The sequence below is a fragment of the Elephas maximus genome, chromosome 2 (assembly GCF_024166365.1).
Source record: "Elephas maximus indicus isolate mEleMax1 chromosome 2, mEleMax1 primary haplotype, whole genome shotgun sequence".
NCBI classification, from domain to species: Eukaryota; Metazoa; Chordata; class Mammalia; order Proboscidea; family Elephantidae; genus Elephas; species Elephas maximus.
Window position 1 is genome coordinate 46878315 of NC_064820.1, and position 19209 is coordinate 46897523.

The 19209-nt window shown below is 40.2% G+C and overlaps 1 protein-coding gene across 2 annotated transcripts in view; it reads right to left on the reverse strand.

Annotated features, from left to right (window-relative positions):
• PRKAA1 (protein kinase AMP-activated catalytic subunit alpha 1) overlaps positions 1 to 18496 on the reverse strand; it is a 50699-nt gene extending 32203 nt beyond the window's left edge. For both annotated transcript variants that reach the window (XM_049862882.1, XM_049862891.1), the window contains exon 1: positions 18353 to 18496. In XM_049862882.1, coding sequence (XP_049718839.1) covers positions 18353 to 18479 — 127 coding nt within the window. In that variant the 5' untranslated portion in view covers positions 18480 to 18496. The remainder of the gene's footprint in view (positions 1 to 18352) is intronic.
• Positions 18497 to 19209: the final 713 nt, after the last annotated feature.

The window sequence follows — 19209 nt, forward strand, 5'->3', positions numbered from 1 at the left end:
TGTGGAAGGGAAAGCCCCGGATAAATAAGGCATTGCTGAAAAAGTGCAACAAAGTGGGAGGCCTTACTTTACCTGATTTTAGAACCTATTATACCACCACATTAATCAAAACAGCCTGGTACTGGTACAACAACATATTCGTGGAGCAATGGGACAGAATTGAGAATACAGACATAAATCCATCCACATATGAGCAGCTGATATTTGATAAAGGCTCCAAAACAGTTAAATGGGGAAAAGACAGTCTTTTTAACAAACGGTGCTGGCATAACTGGATATCCATCTGCAAAAAAAATGAAACAAGACCCATACCTCACTCCATGCACAAAAACTAACTCAAACTGGATCAAAGACCTAAATATAAAATCTAAAACGATAAAGATCATGGAAGAAAAAACAGGGACAACATTAGGAGCCCTAATACATGGCATAAACAGTATACGAAACATTACTAACAATGCAGAAGAAAAACTAGATAACTGGGAGCTTCTAAAAATCAAACACCTATGCTCATCCAAAGACTTCACCAAAAGAGTAAAAAGACTACCTACAGACTGGGAAAAAGTTTTTAGCTATGACATTTCTGATCAGCGCCTGATCTCTAAAATCTACATGATACTGCAAAAACTCAACTGCAAAAAAGACAAATAACCCAATTAAAAAAGGGGCAAAAGATATGAACAGACACTTCACTAAAGAAGACATTCAGGTAGCTAACAGATACATGAGGAAATGTTCACAATCATTAGCCATTAGAGAAATGCAAATCAAAAGTACAAGGAGATTTCATCTCACTCCAACAAGGCTGGCACTAATCCAAAAAACACAAACTAATAAATGTTGGAGAGGCTGTGGAGAGATTGGAACACTTATACACTGCTGGTGGGAATGTAAAATGGTACAACCACTTTGGAAATTGATTTGGTGCTTCCTTAAAAAGCTAGAAATAGAACTACCATACGATCCAGCAATCCCACTCCTTGCAATATATCCTAGAGAAATAAGAGCCTTTACACGAGCAGATATAAGCGCACCCATGTTTATTGCAGCACTGTTTACAATAGCAAAAAGATGGAAGCAACCAAGGTGTCCATCAATGGATGAATGGATAAATTATGGTATATTCACACAGTGGAATACTACGCATCGACAAAGAACAGTGAGGAATCTGTGAAACATTTCATAACATGGAGGAACCTGGAAGGCATTATGCTGAGTGAAATTAGTTGCAAAAGGACAAATATAGTATAAGACCACTATTATAAGAACTTGAGAAATAGTTTAAACTGAGAAGAAAACATTCTTTCATGGTTACGAGAGGGGGGAGGGAGGGAGGCTGGGAGAGAGGCATTCACTAATTTGATAGTAGATAAGAACTACTTTAGGTGAAGGGAAAGAGCACACAATACAGGGGAGGTCAGCACAATTGGACTAAACCAAAAGCAAAGAAGTTTCCTGAATAAACAGAATGCTTCGGAGGCCAGCATAGCAGGGGCAGGGGTCTGGGGACCATGGTTTCAGGGGACATCTAAGTCAATTGGCATAATAAAATCTATTAAGAAAACATTCTGCATCCCACTTTGAAGAGTGGCGTCTGGGGTCTTAAACGCTAGCAAGCAGCCATCTAAGATGCATCAATTGGTCTCAACCCACCTGGATCAAAGGAGAATGAAGAACACCAAGGACACAAGGCGATTACAAGCCCAAGAGACAGAAAGGGCCACATGAACCAGTGACTATTATCATCCTGAGACCAGAAGAACTAGATGGTGCCTGGCTACAACTGATGACTGCCCTGACGGAACACAACAGAGAACCCCTGAGGGAGCAGGAGAGTAGTGGGATGCAGACCCCAAATTCTCATAAGAACAGACTCAATGGTCTGACTGAGACTAGGAGCACCCCAGTGGTCATGGCCCCCAGACCTTCTGTTGGCCCAGGACAGGAACCACTCCCGAAGCCAACTCTTCAGACATGGGTTGGACTGGACAATGGGTTGGAGAGGGATGCTGGTGAGGAGTGAGCTTCTTGGATCAGGTGGACACTTGAGACTATGTTGGCATCTCCTGCCTGGAGGGGAGATGAGAGGGTGGAGGGGGTTAGAAGCTGGCGCAATGGACACGAAAAGAGAGGGTAGAGGGAGAGAGCGGGCTGTCTCATTAGGGGGTGAGTAACTGGGAGTGTGTAGCAAGGTGTATATGGATTTTTGTGTGAAAGACTGACTTGATTTGTAAACTTTCACTTAAAGCACAATAAAAATTATTTTAAAAAATTAATCAGCCAATTTATATCAATAAATGCACACATACAAAAAGAAGAAAGAGCTAAAATCAGAGAACTGTCCCTACAACTTGAACAAATAGAAAGTGAGCAACAAAAGAATCCATCAGGCACCAGAAGAAAACAAATAATGAAAATTAGAGCTGAACTAAATGAATTAGAGAACAGAAAAACAACTGAAAGAATTAACAAAGCCAAAAGCTGGTTCTTTGAAAAAATTAACAAAATTGATAAACCATTGGCTAGACTGACTAAAGAAATACAGGAAAGGAAACAAATAACCCGAATAAGAAACGAGAAGGGCCACATCACAACAGACCCAACTGAAATTAAAAGAATCATATCAGATTATTATGAAAAATTGTACTCTAACAAATTTGCAAACCTAGAAGAAATGGATGAATTCCTGGAAAAACACTACCTACCTAAACTAACACATTCAGAAGTAGAACAACTAAATAGACCCATAACAACAAAAGAGATTGAAACGGTAATCAAAAACCTCCCAACAAAAAAAAGTACTGGGCCGGACGGCTTCACTGCAGAGTTCTACCAAACTTTCAGAGAAGAGTTAACACCACTACTACTAAAGGTATTTCAAAGCATAGAAAATGACAGAATACTACCCAACTCATTCTATGAAGCCACCATCTCCCTGATACCAAAACCAGGTAAAGACATTATAAAAAAAGAAAATTACACACCTATATCCCTCATGAACATAGATGCAAAAATCCTCAACAAAATTCTAGCCAATAGAATTCAACAACATATCAAAAAAATAATTCACCACGATCAAGTGGGATTTATACCAGGTATGCAAGGCTGGTTTAATATCAGAAAAACCATTAATGTAATCCACCACATAAATAAAACAAAAGACAAAAACCACATGATCTTATCAATTGATGCAGAAAAGGCATTTGACAAAGTCCAACACCCATTTATGATAAAAACTCTTACCAAAATAGGAATTGAAGGAAAATTCCTCAACATAATAAACGGCATCTATGCAAAGCCAACAGCCAACATCACTCTAAATGGAGAGAACCTGAAAGCATTTCCCTTGAGAACGGGAGCCAGACAAGGATGCCCTTTATCACCGCTCTTATTCAACATTGTGCTAAAAGTCCTAGCCAGAGCAATTAGGCTAGACAAAGAAATAAAGGGCATCCGGATTGGCAAGGAGGAAGTAAAATTATCTCTATTTGCAGATGACATGATCTTATACACAGAAAACCCCAAGGAATCCTCCAGAAAACTACTGAAACTAATAGAAGAGTTTGGCAGAGTCTCAGGTTGTAAGATAAACATACAAAAATCACTTGGATTCCTCTACATCAACAAAAAGAACATCGAAGAGGAAATAACCAAATCAATACCATTCACGGTAGCCCCCAAGAAGATAAAATACTTAGGAATAAATCTTACCAAGGATGTAAAAGACCTATACAAAGAAAACTACAAAGCTCTACTACAAGAAATTAAAAAGGACATACTTAAGTGGAAAAACATACCTTGCTCATGGATAGGAAGACTTAACATAGTAGTAAAAATGTCTATTCTACCAAAAGCCATCTATACATACAATGCACTTCCGATCCAATGTCATTTTTTAAGGTGATACAGAAACAAATCACCAACTTCATATGGAAGGGAAAGAAGCCTCGGATAAGCAAAGCATTACTGAAAAAGAAGAATAAAGTGGGAGGCCTCACTCTACCTGATTTCAGAACCTATTATACAGCCACAGTAGTCAAAACAGCCTGGTATTGGTACAACAGGCACATAGACCGGTGGAACAGAATTGAGAACCCAGATATAAATCCATCCACATATGAGCAGCTGATATTTGACAAAGGCCCAGTGTCAGTTAATTGTGGAAAAGATAGTCTTTTTAACAAATGGTGCTGGCATAACTGGATATCCATTTGCAAAAGAATGAAACAGGACCCATACCTCACACCATGCACAAAAACTAACTCCAAGCGGATCAAAGACCTAAACATAAAGACTAAAACAATAAAGACCATTGAAGAAAAAATAGGGACAACCTTAGGAGCCCTATTACAAGGCATAAACAGAATACAAAACATTACAAAAAATGACGAAGAGAAACCAGATAACTGGGAGCTCCTAAAAATCAAACACCTATGCTCATCTAAAGACTTCACCAAAAGAGTAAAAAGACCACCTACAAACTGGGAAAGAATTTTCAGCTATGACATCTCCGACCAGCGCCTGATCTCTAAAATCTGTATGATTCTGTCAAAACTCAACCACAAAAAGAAAAATAACCCAATCAAGAAGTGGGCAAAGGATATGAACACACACTTCACTAAAGAAGATATTCAGGCAGCTAACAGATACATGAGAAAATGCTCTCGATCATTAGCCATTAGAGAAATGCAAATTAAAACTACGATGAGATTCCATCTCACTCCAACAAGGCTGGCATTAATCCAAAAAACACAAAATAATAAATGTTGGAGGGGCTGCAGAGAGATTGGAACTCTTATACACTGCTGGTGGGAATGTCAAATGGTACAACCACTTTGGAAATCTATCTGGCGTTATCTTAAACAGTTAGAAATAGAACTACCATACAACCCAGAAATCCCACTCCTCGGAATATACCCTAGAGAAACAAGAGCCTTCACACAAACAGATATATGCACACCCATGTTTATTGCAGCTCTGTTTACAATAGCAAAAAGCTGGAAGCAACCAAGGTGTCCATCAATGGATGAATGGGTAAATAAATTGTGGTATATTCACACAATGGAATACTACGCATCGATAAAGAGCAGTGACGAATCTGTGAAACATTTCATAACATGGAGGAAGCTGGAAGGCATTATGCTGAGCGAAATTAGTCAGAGGCAAAAGGACAAATATTGTATAAGACCACTATTATAAGATCTTGAGAAATAGTATAAACTGAGAAGAACACATACTTTTGTGGTTACGAGGCAGGGAGGGAGGGACGGAGGGAGAGGGTTTTTTACTAATTAGTAGATAAGAACTGCTTTAGGTGAAGGGAAGGACAACACTCAGTACATGGAAGGTCAGCTCAATTGGACTGGACCAAAAGCAAAGAAGTTTCCAGGATAAAATGAATGCTTCAAAGGTCAGCGGAGCAAGGGCGGGGGTTTGGGGACCATGGTTTAAGGGGACTTCTAAGTCAATTGGCAAAATAATTCTATTATGAAAACATTCTGCATCCCACTTTGAAATGTGGCGTCTGGGGTCTCAAATGCTAACAAGCGGCCATCTAAGATGCATCAATTGGTCTCAACCCACCTGGAGCAAAGGAGAATGAAGAACACCAAGGTCACATGACAGCTAAGAGCCCAAGAGACAGAAAGGGCCACATGAACTAGAGACCTACATCATCCTGAGACCAGAAGAAGTAGTTGGTGCCCGGCCACAATCGATGACTGCCCTGACAGGGAGCAAAACAGAGAACCCCTGAGGGAGCAGGAGATCAGTGGGATGCAGACCCCAAATTCTCATAAAAAGACCATACTTAATGGTCTGACTGAGACTAGAGGAATCCCGGCGGTCATGGTCCCCAAACCTTCTGTTGGCACAGTACAGGAACCATCCCCGAAGACAACTCATCAGACATGAAAGGGAGTGGACAGTGGGTAGGAGAGAGATGCTGATGAAGAGTGAGCTAATTATATCAGGTGGACACTTGAGACTGTGTTGGCATCTCCTGTCTGGAGGGGGGATGGGAGGATAGAGAGAGTTGGAAGCTGGCAAAATTGTCACGAAAGGAGAGACTGGAAGGGCTGACTCATTAGGGGGAGAGCAAGTGGGAGTACGGAGTAAGGTGTATATAAACTTATATGTGACAGCCTGACTTGATTTGTAAACGTTCACTTGAAGCTCAATAAAAGTTAATAAAAAAAAATTAATCAGAAGAAAATAGAGGTATAACCTGTTCACTTTTGAGACAAAAGAAGAAATCACAGAAGTATGATTGTATAAAATTTCAAACAAAAACTGAAGACAGTGGTTGGAAGAAAGGTACCTTGACAACAACTGGAAAGAGGCCACTCAGATTCTAACATACACACACACATTAAGAACTCAATAAATAAGCAAAGTACATGATCAGTTTTTAACAGAAAAGTAGTATACTATTCCTTTTTCATGGCTGAGTAAATTGACAGAACAAAAACAAAACAAAAGGGCAGAAGATGCCCTGGAAGAAGAGCATTATGGGTAATATTTTTTTTTAACCTGTAATTCCCTTCCTCAGAATTTAACTTAGAATTAAGTATATAAAAATGTGAATAAATGTTTATTACAGTATATAAGAACAAAAGACTTAAACCTAAAGCAATTTCAAAGAACAGCTTAATAAATTATTATATAACAGGGCTACCATAGGACAGGAGCCCTGGTGGTGTAGTGGTTAAGAGCTATGGCTGCTAACCAAAAGGCTGGCAGTTTGAATCCACTAGCCGCTCTTCTGGAAACCCTATGGGGCAGTTCCACTCTGTTCTAGGGTCACTATGAGTCGACATCGACTCAATGGCAACAGGTTTTAGTATAGGACAACTATAGAAAATGTTCTTATAAACATGAAAAGCAGGGAAAAAAAATCATATATGCATTCAACATTTTCCAATTACATGAAAAATATGTTTACATGAAAATGATAATAAAAAGTTATTTTGTGAATAAGTTGGCTCTTTTTCAAATTTTACTGTTTTATATTCTTCTCAATTAAAAAAAAATTCCACAGGGAGGGAAAAAAAACAATCAAGTGGTAGCAGATTAGCCTTTTTTCCAAAGTAGGGTTCAACACCCAATTCTACTTCCACGTGAGAAGGTAATATGTGTACAAAGCATAGACCTCAGTTTTGTTCCCGTTAGAAGCTACTTATAAGACATTTGACTTGGGCAAGTTAAATAACTTCTACCTTTTATTTATTCATTTGTAAAAGTAGGAATACCACAAACTACATCAGGGTGAGTATAAGAAATAATGTCTGTGAAACAGTTTCAGTAGTGCCTAGCACATATTAAGTGTTCAATAAATAAATGGTACCAGCTGCTGCCCAGTCGACTCCAACTCATGGTAAACCCGCGTGTGTCAGGGTAGAACTGTGCTTCAGAGGGGTTTTGGTTTTTTTCGGTTTTTTATTTATTTTGTTGTTGAAAATATACACAGTAAAACACACACCAATAGCTTCTACATGTACCATTTAGTGACGCTGATTACAATCTTCGAGTTTGCAACCATTCTCACCCTCCTTTTATAAGTTGTTCCTCCCCCATTAACAGAAATTCACTGGCCCCCAGAGTTCCTGCCTAATCTTTCAAGTTGCTGTTGTCACTCTGATCCTAGATAGGTAGCTCTTAAAAGACATAATGCTAAAGGCAGACATTTTTTAGTAGTTAAGCTAAACTGTTTGGTTTTAAGACGACTTCAGGGGATATTTTTGGTTTAAAGTTCATGCTTCAGGGAGATTTCAATAGCTTTTTTTTCTTTTTTTTTTTAAGCAGAGTGCCGAGCTGTTCTTCAAGGTTCCTCTGTGTGAACTCATACTTCCAACCTTTTGGTTAGCAGCCAAATGCGTTAACCATTTGTAGCACCAAGGGACTGCAAATAAATGGTAGTTTACTACTATTTGGAGAAGTATCTGGGTGGTGTAAACAGTTCAGTGCTCAGCTCCTAAGCGAAAGCGTGGTGGTTTGAATCCACCCAGAGGCACCTTGGAAGAAAGGCCTGGCAATCTATTTCCAAAAGATCACAGCCAATGGAAACATGGAGCACAGTTCTACTCTGACACACATGGGGTTGCCATGAGTAGGAGTCGACTCAAGGGCAACTCCTTTAGGTTCTGTATTATTATTATGAAGGGTCATTTATTTTTCAATGTTCCCCCATTCCTTTATCTAATCAGCCCTGAATTATCTGGTTTAACCCCTTCAATGACCAGTTTTATCTCAGCCCTTTGATTTCTCCTCCTTATCCACTTAGATTCATAATATGCTTTCATCCAGGCACACAGTAAGTGCTAAATAAGAGCTGTAATTTTTAGGCATCTAGTTCCTGTCCCCATAAACTTCAATCCCACCAATCTTCACTCCCCACTGCCTTAATCCTACAATTTCTAGCTTCCAAAGTTGAACCCATTTCCTGATTTCTGTTAATTTTCAACAGATTACTGCCAGACACATCCACATAGTACCAGCTGTTGGCAGTAATTTCACCTACTACCTAAAAACTTCTGGAGCACTTCTTCAGTCATGGAAAAGCACCAAAGGGGGGAAAAAAAAAAGTTCATACTACTTGGGGTCAAATCGAATAAGGATTTTTTTTTTTCTTAAATTGTGCTTTAAGTGAAAGTTTACAAATCAAGGCAGTCTCTCATATAAAAACTTATACATACCTTGCTATGTACTCCTAGCTGCTCTCCCCCTAATGAGACAGCACACTCCTCCTCTCCACCCTGTATTCCCCATGTCCATTCAACCAGCTCCTATCCCTCTCTGCCTTTTCAAACAAGGATTTTTTTAAGTAAATATCAGTTTTTATAATGTAAACCTAGTGAGTTATAAGAAAAAGTATAATTAAGGTAAATGACTATTAAAATATTCATGGCATATCCACTTTGTACTTGAACATACTAACTCATGCCCACCCTGGAAGACCGGCATTATTAGCAACATTTTACAGGAAGCTGAGGTATGGAGAAATGTCGTAACTTGTCCAAAGTTACACGGCTGATAAGTAGCAAAGCCAAAGCATGAACCCAGCTCTGATTCCAAAACTTGTGTTTTTGCAAAAAATGATAAATGCAACTTAATATTTAAAAAAATAATCCTCAAAAGGACATTATATAGTAAAATAATATAAACATCCTTTTAATAAAACAAAAAGGAGCCCTGGTGGCAGTGGTTAAAGTCCTCAGCAGTTCAAATCCACCGGCCACTCTGAAGGAGGAAGATGTAGCAGTCTGCTTCCATAAAGATATACGGCCTTGGAAACCCTACGGGTCGCTAAAAGTTGGAACTGACTCCATAGCAATGGGTTTTTTGTTTTTTTGGAAATATTAGTTGAATGTATCAGAGAAACCCTTACTTTATAGTCTTCTAGTTCTTAAAAGAATAATAGGCTGAGTTCCCCAATACTAACAAGAATTATTCTAAAAAATCATTCATTCATTTAAGATTTATTGAGCAGCTGTACCTACTATGTGCCAGGCATTGCTAACTATGAACCTCTTCCTATATGAGAACATGAATCCAATCTATTGAAAACCTGCCTCATATCAATTTCAATGTCTAAGATGAGATACCAAGAAGACATTTTATTAATACATTCTATCAAACCAGTTTAAAAATTACACAAGAAATAAAGTATTATAAGGGAGAAATGAAAAGCAAAAAGCTATCTTAAAGCATATAAAATATAATGGCAAGCTTTATAAGTGGATTTTCTAAAATATGATACTCACCATTTAAATTAGTAAGTTAACAAAAGTAATCTTTATTGAAAACAGATCTCCTAAACTGTACTACACATGCCCATGATTTCTTAAACGGAAGGCACTGTACATGACTGTGAACTAAGCAAATGTTCAAGTTGAAAAAGCATCAGTTATCCTGTGCCCTCACACAAGGTATGTGTGGGAGTTATTTAGCTGGGTGGGACTTTTTTTTCCTTGTCTTTAGGCTGGGTTCTCCAGAGAAGCAAAACCAGTGAAATATAAAATACATACATATATATATATAAATATATATCTATAGGAAACCCTGGTGGTGTAGTGGTTAAGTGCTACAGCTGCTAACCAAAGGGCTGGCAGTTCAAATCCACCAGACGCATAAATATATATGTCTACATATATACACATACATATATATATATATATATATATATATATATATATATATATATATATATATATGTAGAGAAAGACTTCTCTCAAGCAAATAGCTCACACGGTTGTGGACGCTGGCAAATTCCAAAGTCTGAGGATCAGGCATCAGCTGGAGGCTTCTCCTGAGCTGCTTCTGACTACTGTGGTTGCAGGGACTGAGGAACCCAGAATCCACAAGCCAGACAGTAGACTCCTGGCTCACAGGGCTGCAAAGCTGGCAGATCCCAAAGTCAGCGACAGGCTACTGGCTCAAGTCCATGACCTGGAGGTCAGATGATGATAAGCTGGACAGGATCCAGAGCAAGCAAGCAAGCGAGCTTTGTCTGAACATCCATTTATATATTGCGTGCAGGCCACACCCCTGGGGAAACTTTCACCTGATTGGCTGATCACATCAGCTCACACATGGAGGTAATTACGTTATATCACAAAATGAAGCATTAATTACATCTGGTCAGGAAATGACGAATAATTACGTAACACTGAGAATCATGATCTAACCAAGTTGACACATAACATTATCACACTCCTATTTTGTTCCAGCTCCTGTAGAGCTCTTATACTTCCTTTTTGAAGTTGTGTCTCACCCTTCACAGCCTATCGGGAGTCACCTCTTACAGCCCCCTTCTCAGTGTTCTAGTTTGAGGGCTCTAATTTCTATGGGCTAAAAAATCATAAAACTAGGATTTATTAGAATAGATTTTCTAAAGTATGTGCTATAAAATACTAGGACTGAAGATTCTCCAGAGAAAAAGATTTCATAATCAAGTAAGTCTGGGAAAGGATGCACAGTCTCCCTTTAGAAGACTCACTGTGCATATTAACACAGTTAAAAAACAGAAATCAAACCCACTGTCATCAAGTCGATTCGGACTCATAGCAACCCTATAGGTAAGAGCAGAATTGCCCCATAGGGTTTCCAAGGGTTAGCTGGTAGATTCCAACTGCCGATCTTTTGGTTAGCAGCCAAACTCTTAATTCCTGCACCACCAGGGCTGCTAACACAGTAAAGGATCTGAAAAGTCCCATAATAAAGAAACAAACTTCATCTAACCTAGTATTTCTTAAATGTAATTGGATGCAAGTTTTTTTTCTCCAGGATTTTCAAATAAGGTCCCCAAATTGGTGACTCTAAAACACTTCTTTCAGAATAGGCAATATCCCCTCCAATTTATCCATTCTTCCTGTGGTTCTTTCTCTCCCTCCTTTATCCCAGCAAAATCTTGGTGATTTCAGGCCACCATATTGTAATGCTATGTTTTCCTGACTTTACAGGAACAAAAATATCTACCCTGAACCCAATTACCAAGATACTTTGATTTTAAATTTCAATAATACTTTAAAAACATAGTGTCTTATAGGTGAGGAAACACACACATTATCATAATATCTGAGCCTTGCAACAAACCTATGATGCAGGTATCAAGCTGTGGTAGGTCTTCTGAGTTCAAGTCTTTGACCTATCCACTCTATTCCACCATCGCTGTGCATAGAAGGGGAAAAAAACAACTAGGAACAATGTCAGAACCTGAACTGTTTTCTCAAAGTTGCGCTAAAAATTTTCCTCCGTTGACTAAACTCATTAGATCAAATGAATTGCTGCTCCATGGTCAATTAACCAATTAGTACACGTGGACTCGGTCAGCAATATGCATTACTAAGAGATGATTTCTTCTTTTCAAAGCTCAAAACTTCACTCTTCAGACTGTCGTTATTTTACAACAGTGCTAAAATGTTCTTTTGAACTAAGTGGAAGGTGCGTATTTCAGCCATGGAAGACTTGCCGGACACCCACAGCAAAGGTTATCAGCATTCACAACGTCTCCCTCACAAGAACAGCAGATTAGTCAACTAAATATTAGCTAACAATCCTGTTACTGCTCTTTAAAGGGAACTCTAACTGTAGAACATTTTAACAAATCCTACTCTTCAAATCAGGTACATAGTCCTTAAGTGAAACAAATCCTAATTTAAAAAAGGGATTTTAAATAGAAAAGAGGGATTTTAAACATACCATGGAGACAGAAATATCTACTAAAGATATTCTAATCACCTGGCCATTTCATTCCCACTCTAAAATTAAAAAGAATAAAAACTTCACTGCTAAAAGTATCAGGGAAATAACCCTGGAGAGGGATGAGCTTTAAAAAAAAAAAAAAGATGGAAATTTAAAAAGACTACTTTTTTAACATTTTTTTTACTTTTTTTTAACATTTCAGGCATACCAGAAAAAGAAAAAAACAGGGATTTACAAATACCTCTGTTACCAATACTAGCATAAGCAATAAAACATTACTGATAGACTACAAGCCCCATATTGGTTTCTGCCAGATCCCCTTCTCCTTCCTCTCTCCCTAGAGGTAATCACTTATCCTGAATTTGGTTTTTGTCTTTCCCACACATCCACATATATTACTGCATATATATCAATCCATAAGCAATATAGTAACGCCATCTTTCACATTTTCATTTTTCAATTTTAATTGTATATATTCTTTTGAACATGTAATACTTGCACTACACACACATTTCAAAAGTAGAAGAGGATATTCACTGAATCTGCTCTCCCTAGAAACTAATGTAACCAATTTTTTGTGTATCTTTAAACAGACACTCTATACATATACAATCAGTTACACTTGGACACATATTTACTCCTGCCTTTTATATACAAATAGTAGGCACACTATACACATTGCTCTACTACCCCCTTTCTTTTTCCTCTTAAAAATACATCGAGGGAGCACAGTCCGACCAAAGTAAATGAGCCTCGAAGAAGTGCACAAGAGAAAAGGATGTTTGTGCTAAAGAACGTGACATATATAATTTGGCAACACCATCAACAATAACCAAAAAGTGAGAGTATGGTCACATATGTAGGTATATAGGCATATGTGTGTACAAGTAGGTACCAAACCAAACCTGTTGCCATCAAGTTGATTTCGACTCATAGCAACCCTATAGGATGAGTACAACTGCCCCGTGGGGTTTCCAAGGAGCGAGTGGTGGATTCAAACTTTCGACCTTGTTGGTTAGCAGCCCTCGCTCTTAACCATGGCTCCACAGTATAGAAGAGTATATATGTGTGCACAGAATTATCTATTTGTACATGTATGTACAGATATTTGTGTGCTCGCATATATATTCACAGAGGACGCAGTTACAGTTTACTTCTCAGACATAACCAAATATCTTGCAAGAATGGTTTTCTGGGTTTGAGGGCTTAGACCTTAGTGTCATGGGACAACTCAGTCAAATGGCACCACAAAGTTCAGGTTCTATATCCTAGTGAGGTAAGCAGCTTCTGGGGTCTTAAAAGCTCACAAGTGGCTATCTAAGATATAACTATTAGCCTCTGCTCATTAGGAGCAAAAAGAGTAAGAAGGAAATCAAAGTCTCAGAGAAGAAACTAGTCTACAGGGCTAAGAGCCTATACAAGCTACATATAGCCTCATCTACCTTGAGACTGAGAGAACTACATAGTGCCTGGCCACCATTACCAACCATTCTGATCAGGGCTACAGTAGATGGACCCAAATACAATGTGAGAAAAACAAGGAACAGAATTCAAATTCTTAAAAAGTCCAGACTCACTAAACCAGTTGAGACTGGAGAACCCCCTGAGACTGTCACCCTGAGATACTTTCTAAATGCTGAAACAGAACTATTCCCTGAAGTCACCTTCTGGCAAAATAACAGATTGGCACACAAAGGATATTACTCATGTGTATGGGGCTCCGTTACATCTACACCACCAACTGCTCTGACAGGGATCAAAAGGAGTCCCGAACAGAGCAGAAGAAAAATGTAGAACAAAATTCAAACTCACATAAAAAAGACCAGACTTACTAGTCTGACAGAGACTGAAAGAACTCCCAAGACTATGACCCCCAGACACCGTTTTAACTCAGAAGAGAAACCACTCCTGAAGTTCACCCTTCAACCAAAGATTAGACAGGTCTATAAAACAAACAATAACACTCTCAAGGAACGTGCTTCTTTGTTCAATCATGCAAACGAGACCAAAAGGGCAACACCTGCCCAAAAGCAATGATGAGAAGGCAGGAAGGGACAGGAATCATGGATGGATGGAAACGGGGAACTGGAGTGTGGAAGGGGAGACTGTTGACACATCATGGCGGTGGCAACCGGTGTCATAAAACAACTTGTGTACAAACTGCTGAATGAGAAACTAATTTGCCCTGTAGAGTTTCACCTAAAGCACAATTTTTTAAAAAATCAGTATAAGACTAAAAGGTCAATTACTCTACAACAAAGATGAGAAGACAAGGGGGAGCAGGGAAACTAGAGTACTGGAAACTGAACAACCAGAACACAATGAGAATGCTGACACATTGTAAAAAATATAACTATTGTCACTGAACAACTTGTGTAAAAACTGTCAAATGGGAATCTAATTTGCTGTGTAAACTTTCACCAAAAACACAATATTAGTTTTAAAAAAATATATATATATATATATCTTGGAAAATTTCCCTAAATTACAGAAAATTCCTCAATTTTCTGTTAATTTTTTAATGTTTACAAGATACTCCACAGTATGGGTTAACCAAATTTAACTACTGTCCTACTAAAAAGGTCATTTGTAATCTGTTGTGTTCATAAACAATGTGGTGGTAAATAACCCCATATTTCCCACACATGAATATATCTATAGGATAAATTACTAGAAGTTCAATTTGGGGTTAATTTTAATAAACGTTGTCACACTACAAAGATGGTACCAATTTGTACTTATACCAGCAATATATGCACATTTCTGCATGTTTTTAAAATTCATATAAATGGTATCATAATCTATATATCCTTTTATAATTTGCTTTTGAGGCCTAACTTATTATCATCCATGCAAATATATATATAGCTCTAGTTTATATAGATTTTCTGAATTAAAGGAATTTTTAAATAACATCCACTGTGATTCATTCACAAAAAGAACAGTTACCTATTTACAAATCCCAAAACTGCAGTTTATGTAGAAACAGTAGCTTAACGAACAGGTTATGTGTAAACAACTCATTTGTCGAAGACACACCCATCCCACTAAAAAAGGCTGTCTCCTCTGGGAAAGCTAACAATGAAAACTGCCATTTTAATTTACCACAATAGTAACATGACTCTGTTCATCCGTGTTTTTTTACTTGTTCTGGGGGAAACGGAGTGGAGACTAACATGTTGACAACCAGAAGGAAAAAAAGTACCTTGGAAATAATAAAGATATTTCAAGCATAATCCCAAACTAACCCTAGTTTTCTGTTTAAACTTTCCCTTCAAAATGCTGCCATTAAATTACCAAAGATTTTTTTAGCCTATAATAGAAAACGAAATTAAAAAAACAAAACTAAACCCATTGCCACGGAGTCAACCCCGACTCACAGCAACTCTATGGGACAGAGAAGAACTGTCCCACAGGGTTTCCAAGGCTGAAAATCTTTTTGGAAGCTGATTGCCACATCTTTCTCCCACTGAGCGGCTGGCGGGTTCCAACCTCCAACCTTTTGGTTAGCAGCCAAACGTTTTAACCATTGAGCCACCAGGGCTCCTCGAAAAAAAAAAAAAATCACTATGAATTTACAATGCCTCCCTCCCTCAAAAAATTAAATTTAAGCATGGAATATCATATTAGGAGTTTTTCCACCTTTCAATATCACATCTCCTACTAGATTCCTTCTCTATGGTAAATTTGCCAATGTTTATATCTAATTTTAAAAGCTCTACTCCAATTTGTCTCCACTGACACAAATGGCTAAACCTATTATAAGAATTCCTGTCAAATTAAGGTTGGTTTAAATTACCAATGTTACAACTATAATAGTTATTTTTCTTCCTGCTCTCATGCATCCATGTCCCTCTTTCCTTCTAGCAAATACCCCATTTCTGTACAGATACCTTCCCCATGTTCTCATGAGATGCTCCCCAAATGTACATCCAAGGGTGGGCCATATTACTCCAAAGGTAACGCTGCTCCTCTTGCCAATGTCTACTTAAGAAGACAAGCCTAAACCAACTGGCATATGGCATCCTTTGCCAATGAGACTCACGAGAGGTATCTTGGGCTTTCTTGCTCTGGAGAGAGAACCACTACTCAAAGAGATGTTTTTCACCAGGTTGAGATGGATTTTCTATTGTGGCCAAAAGCATCTTGTTTGGCAACTTTAAAACATACTGAGAATTCTGATCAACGTTATCTAATGTATTTTTAAACAAATCTAACCATATCCACAAAACCTGTCCTATGACCAATACTGGCCTTTCTGTATTTGAGGACGTTGTTGATTTTGGCAAAAAAAATGGTACTTCAAGAGGGACACAGGTGGAGAAGTAAAGACTAGGGGACACCAGAGTCACAAGAGATTCATGTCCCAGCCACACAGGTCAAATTCAGAAAATGAAAAATCTCTTCTTGACTTCCTATCTGCCATGCCAAAAATGACTTAGCAAGTAGGAAGATGAAACCTGCCTCTGCTAGGCCTGTATTAGAAGAATAATGAGCACCCTAATCCAAGATTGGCTTGTCATTCTTTGCGGGGCATTAATGGACATTTCTCATAAACACTAGTAAACTAAAAAGCAGGTTGTAATTCCTAACAAGAGATAGCAGAGCCAAAAATGACTTTGAGGGCACAGAAACATATTACTGGACCAACACACACACCCTCTGATGGCTGTTATTACCCTATTCTGGCATTTGCTTACTTCCTTACATTGTTGGCCTTGCTGATTTTCATAAGAAGTTTTAGGCAGTTGCTTCCCTCTGGGCTACACAGCAATTTTCCAGTTCTATGACTCAGAACCCTGGTGGCATAGCGGTTAAGTGCTACTGCTGCTAATCAAAAGGTCGGCAGTTCAAATCTGCGAGGCGCTCACTGGAAACTCTATGGGGCAGTTTTACTCTGTCCTTTATAGGGTCACTCTGAGTTGGAACTGACTCGACCGGTTTGGTTTTTTGGTGTGACTCAGAAAGGGGAAAAGAAAGAAGGGTTCTCCTCTGCCATCCCTAGGTAAAATCAGAAAATGTCTATTTAGCTGTGGGAGAGCAAGGCTCAGTTAATTCACTGGGCAGACTTCCACAAACTTTTTTTCTTTCAAGTATTTGCTTGTATATGCAAGTAGTAGTCTATTATTCATCCAAACTAATGGATATTATTTTTATTAGTTCCACACTTCTTTCATCTGTATCACTAATACAAGTATTTTAAGTAAAAAAACATTTATGCCTCCTAAATTTTGCAATTACACTTTTTTTGTCAGAATTAGTAGAGAGCAAGTTCGTTATTTCAAAATACTGTTGAAACACAAGTGCTAAGCGAGTCCACGCTTTAAAAAAAAAAAAAGGCCAAATGACATGCATTAAGACTTTTTAAAATATAAATATCATCCTTTAAAAATAAATGGAAACCAACTGTATAAATGAACTAATAAATACTACCCGGAGGCAACATCTGCACCAGCTACCTGATTCGGCACACGGGATGCAAAACTCCCGATAACCCAAACACTGAAGGCACAACAGAGTCGGCCGTCTGGAAGTAAATCATACATCGCAAATATAGGACCAGTTTATATTCACTAACTGCTCCAAAGGAAATCTGTTATCCTTTCCGACGAGATGATATAGATTTTTTTTTTTTTAATTCTGTAGGTTACCCCAAAGCAACCTTACTTTTCGGGACACACATTTCACACTCGGGAATCAGCAGAGCCTCTTAACCAAAGCCGACAATGCCGAAGACCGCCAGAGGAGCGATGGACTGACCCTGCGCCAGGGAAGCTCAACTTGGGCCGCACAGGAGGCCACCTCTCAGGGCTCCCCGCCGAGGGACCCCCGGGGCCCCCTCCCAGAAGCCGCGCAGCAACCAGACTCCACCGCCGGGAAAAGTTCGCCCCTCGGCATCTCCGCCCCTCGCCCGGACGAGCCCCTCGGGCCGCAGCGCCGTCGCCATGGCGACCGGTCCCCGCCCCATCCCCAGGCGCCGGGGGTTGCCGTGCTGCAGTCCCGCGGCGGGCTCGGGCCCCGCATGGCCGAAGCGTGGGCAGAGGCTGCCCAGCCGGGAGACGAGGAGCGCAGGGCGGAGGATGAAGAGGTGCGGAAAGCGGAAATCGCCTGGGTCCCGGGCCAGGACGCGGCCTTGCCCCGGGGTCCTCACCCTTCACTTTGCCGAAGGTGCCGACCCCCAGCGTATCCCCCAGGATGTAGTGGCCGATCTTCACCCGCCCGTCGTGTTTCTGCTTCTCGGCTGTCGCCATCTTTCTCCAGGAACTGAGTCTGCGCATGGCGCCCGGGAGGGGGCGGAGGGGGCGGGCAGGGCCGCGCCGGGGGCGGGCGGCGGGAGGGTGGGGACGCGGGCGGGCCGCCCGGAGCCGATCGCCGCCCTGCACCGCCGCCCTGCACCGCCGCCCCTTCTCCGCAGCCAGCCGGCGGGCGCAGACGCTCCCCCTGGCGGGCGGACGGGGGTCGCTGGGAGGGAGCCGGGAGCCCCTTTCCTCGCCCGCACCTCTCCGGCTCCGGGCGCCCGCCTGCCTGCCTGTAGGAGAGGCTTCCTGGGGCGCTGAGAAGAGCGACAGCCCCCAGGCTCCTTTCCCCTCTGCGGAAGTCTCTGTTCTCAGTGGACGCTCCCGATTCCCACTCCTGGGTCCCGATATAATTCCACCCGGGGAATCTGATTCCAAGGGGGTAGGCGGGCGCTGGGGAATCCTGCTCGGATAATACAGATGTGTGGTCTGTTACTAGTGCACCGAGAATTGAAACAGGACTGAGTCGCCGCGCTGACGCTGTATTTCTAACCTTGGTTCTCGTTTTTCCCTCTTGGGTGCAATCTAGAAGCCACAGGGAGTTTACTCTTGCACCTTTGATGGAGTTTCTTTCTCGCTGCTCTTTTTTCACTTTGAGCCTTAAGTTACTCTTTGAGTATCTCGAAAACTATAATTGTCGGTCTGAAATTTCCTTCCCCGTTGCAGGATGCAGGCTGGGAATGTGTGTGTGTTTGAGGGGGGAGTGGGAGAT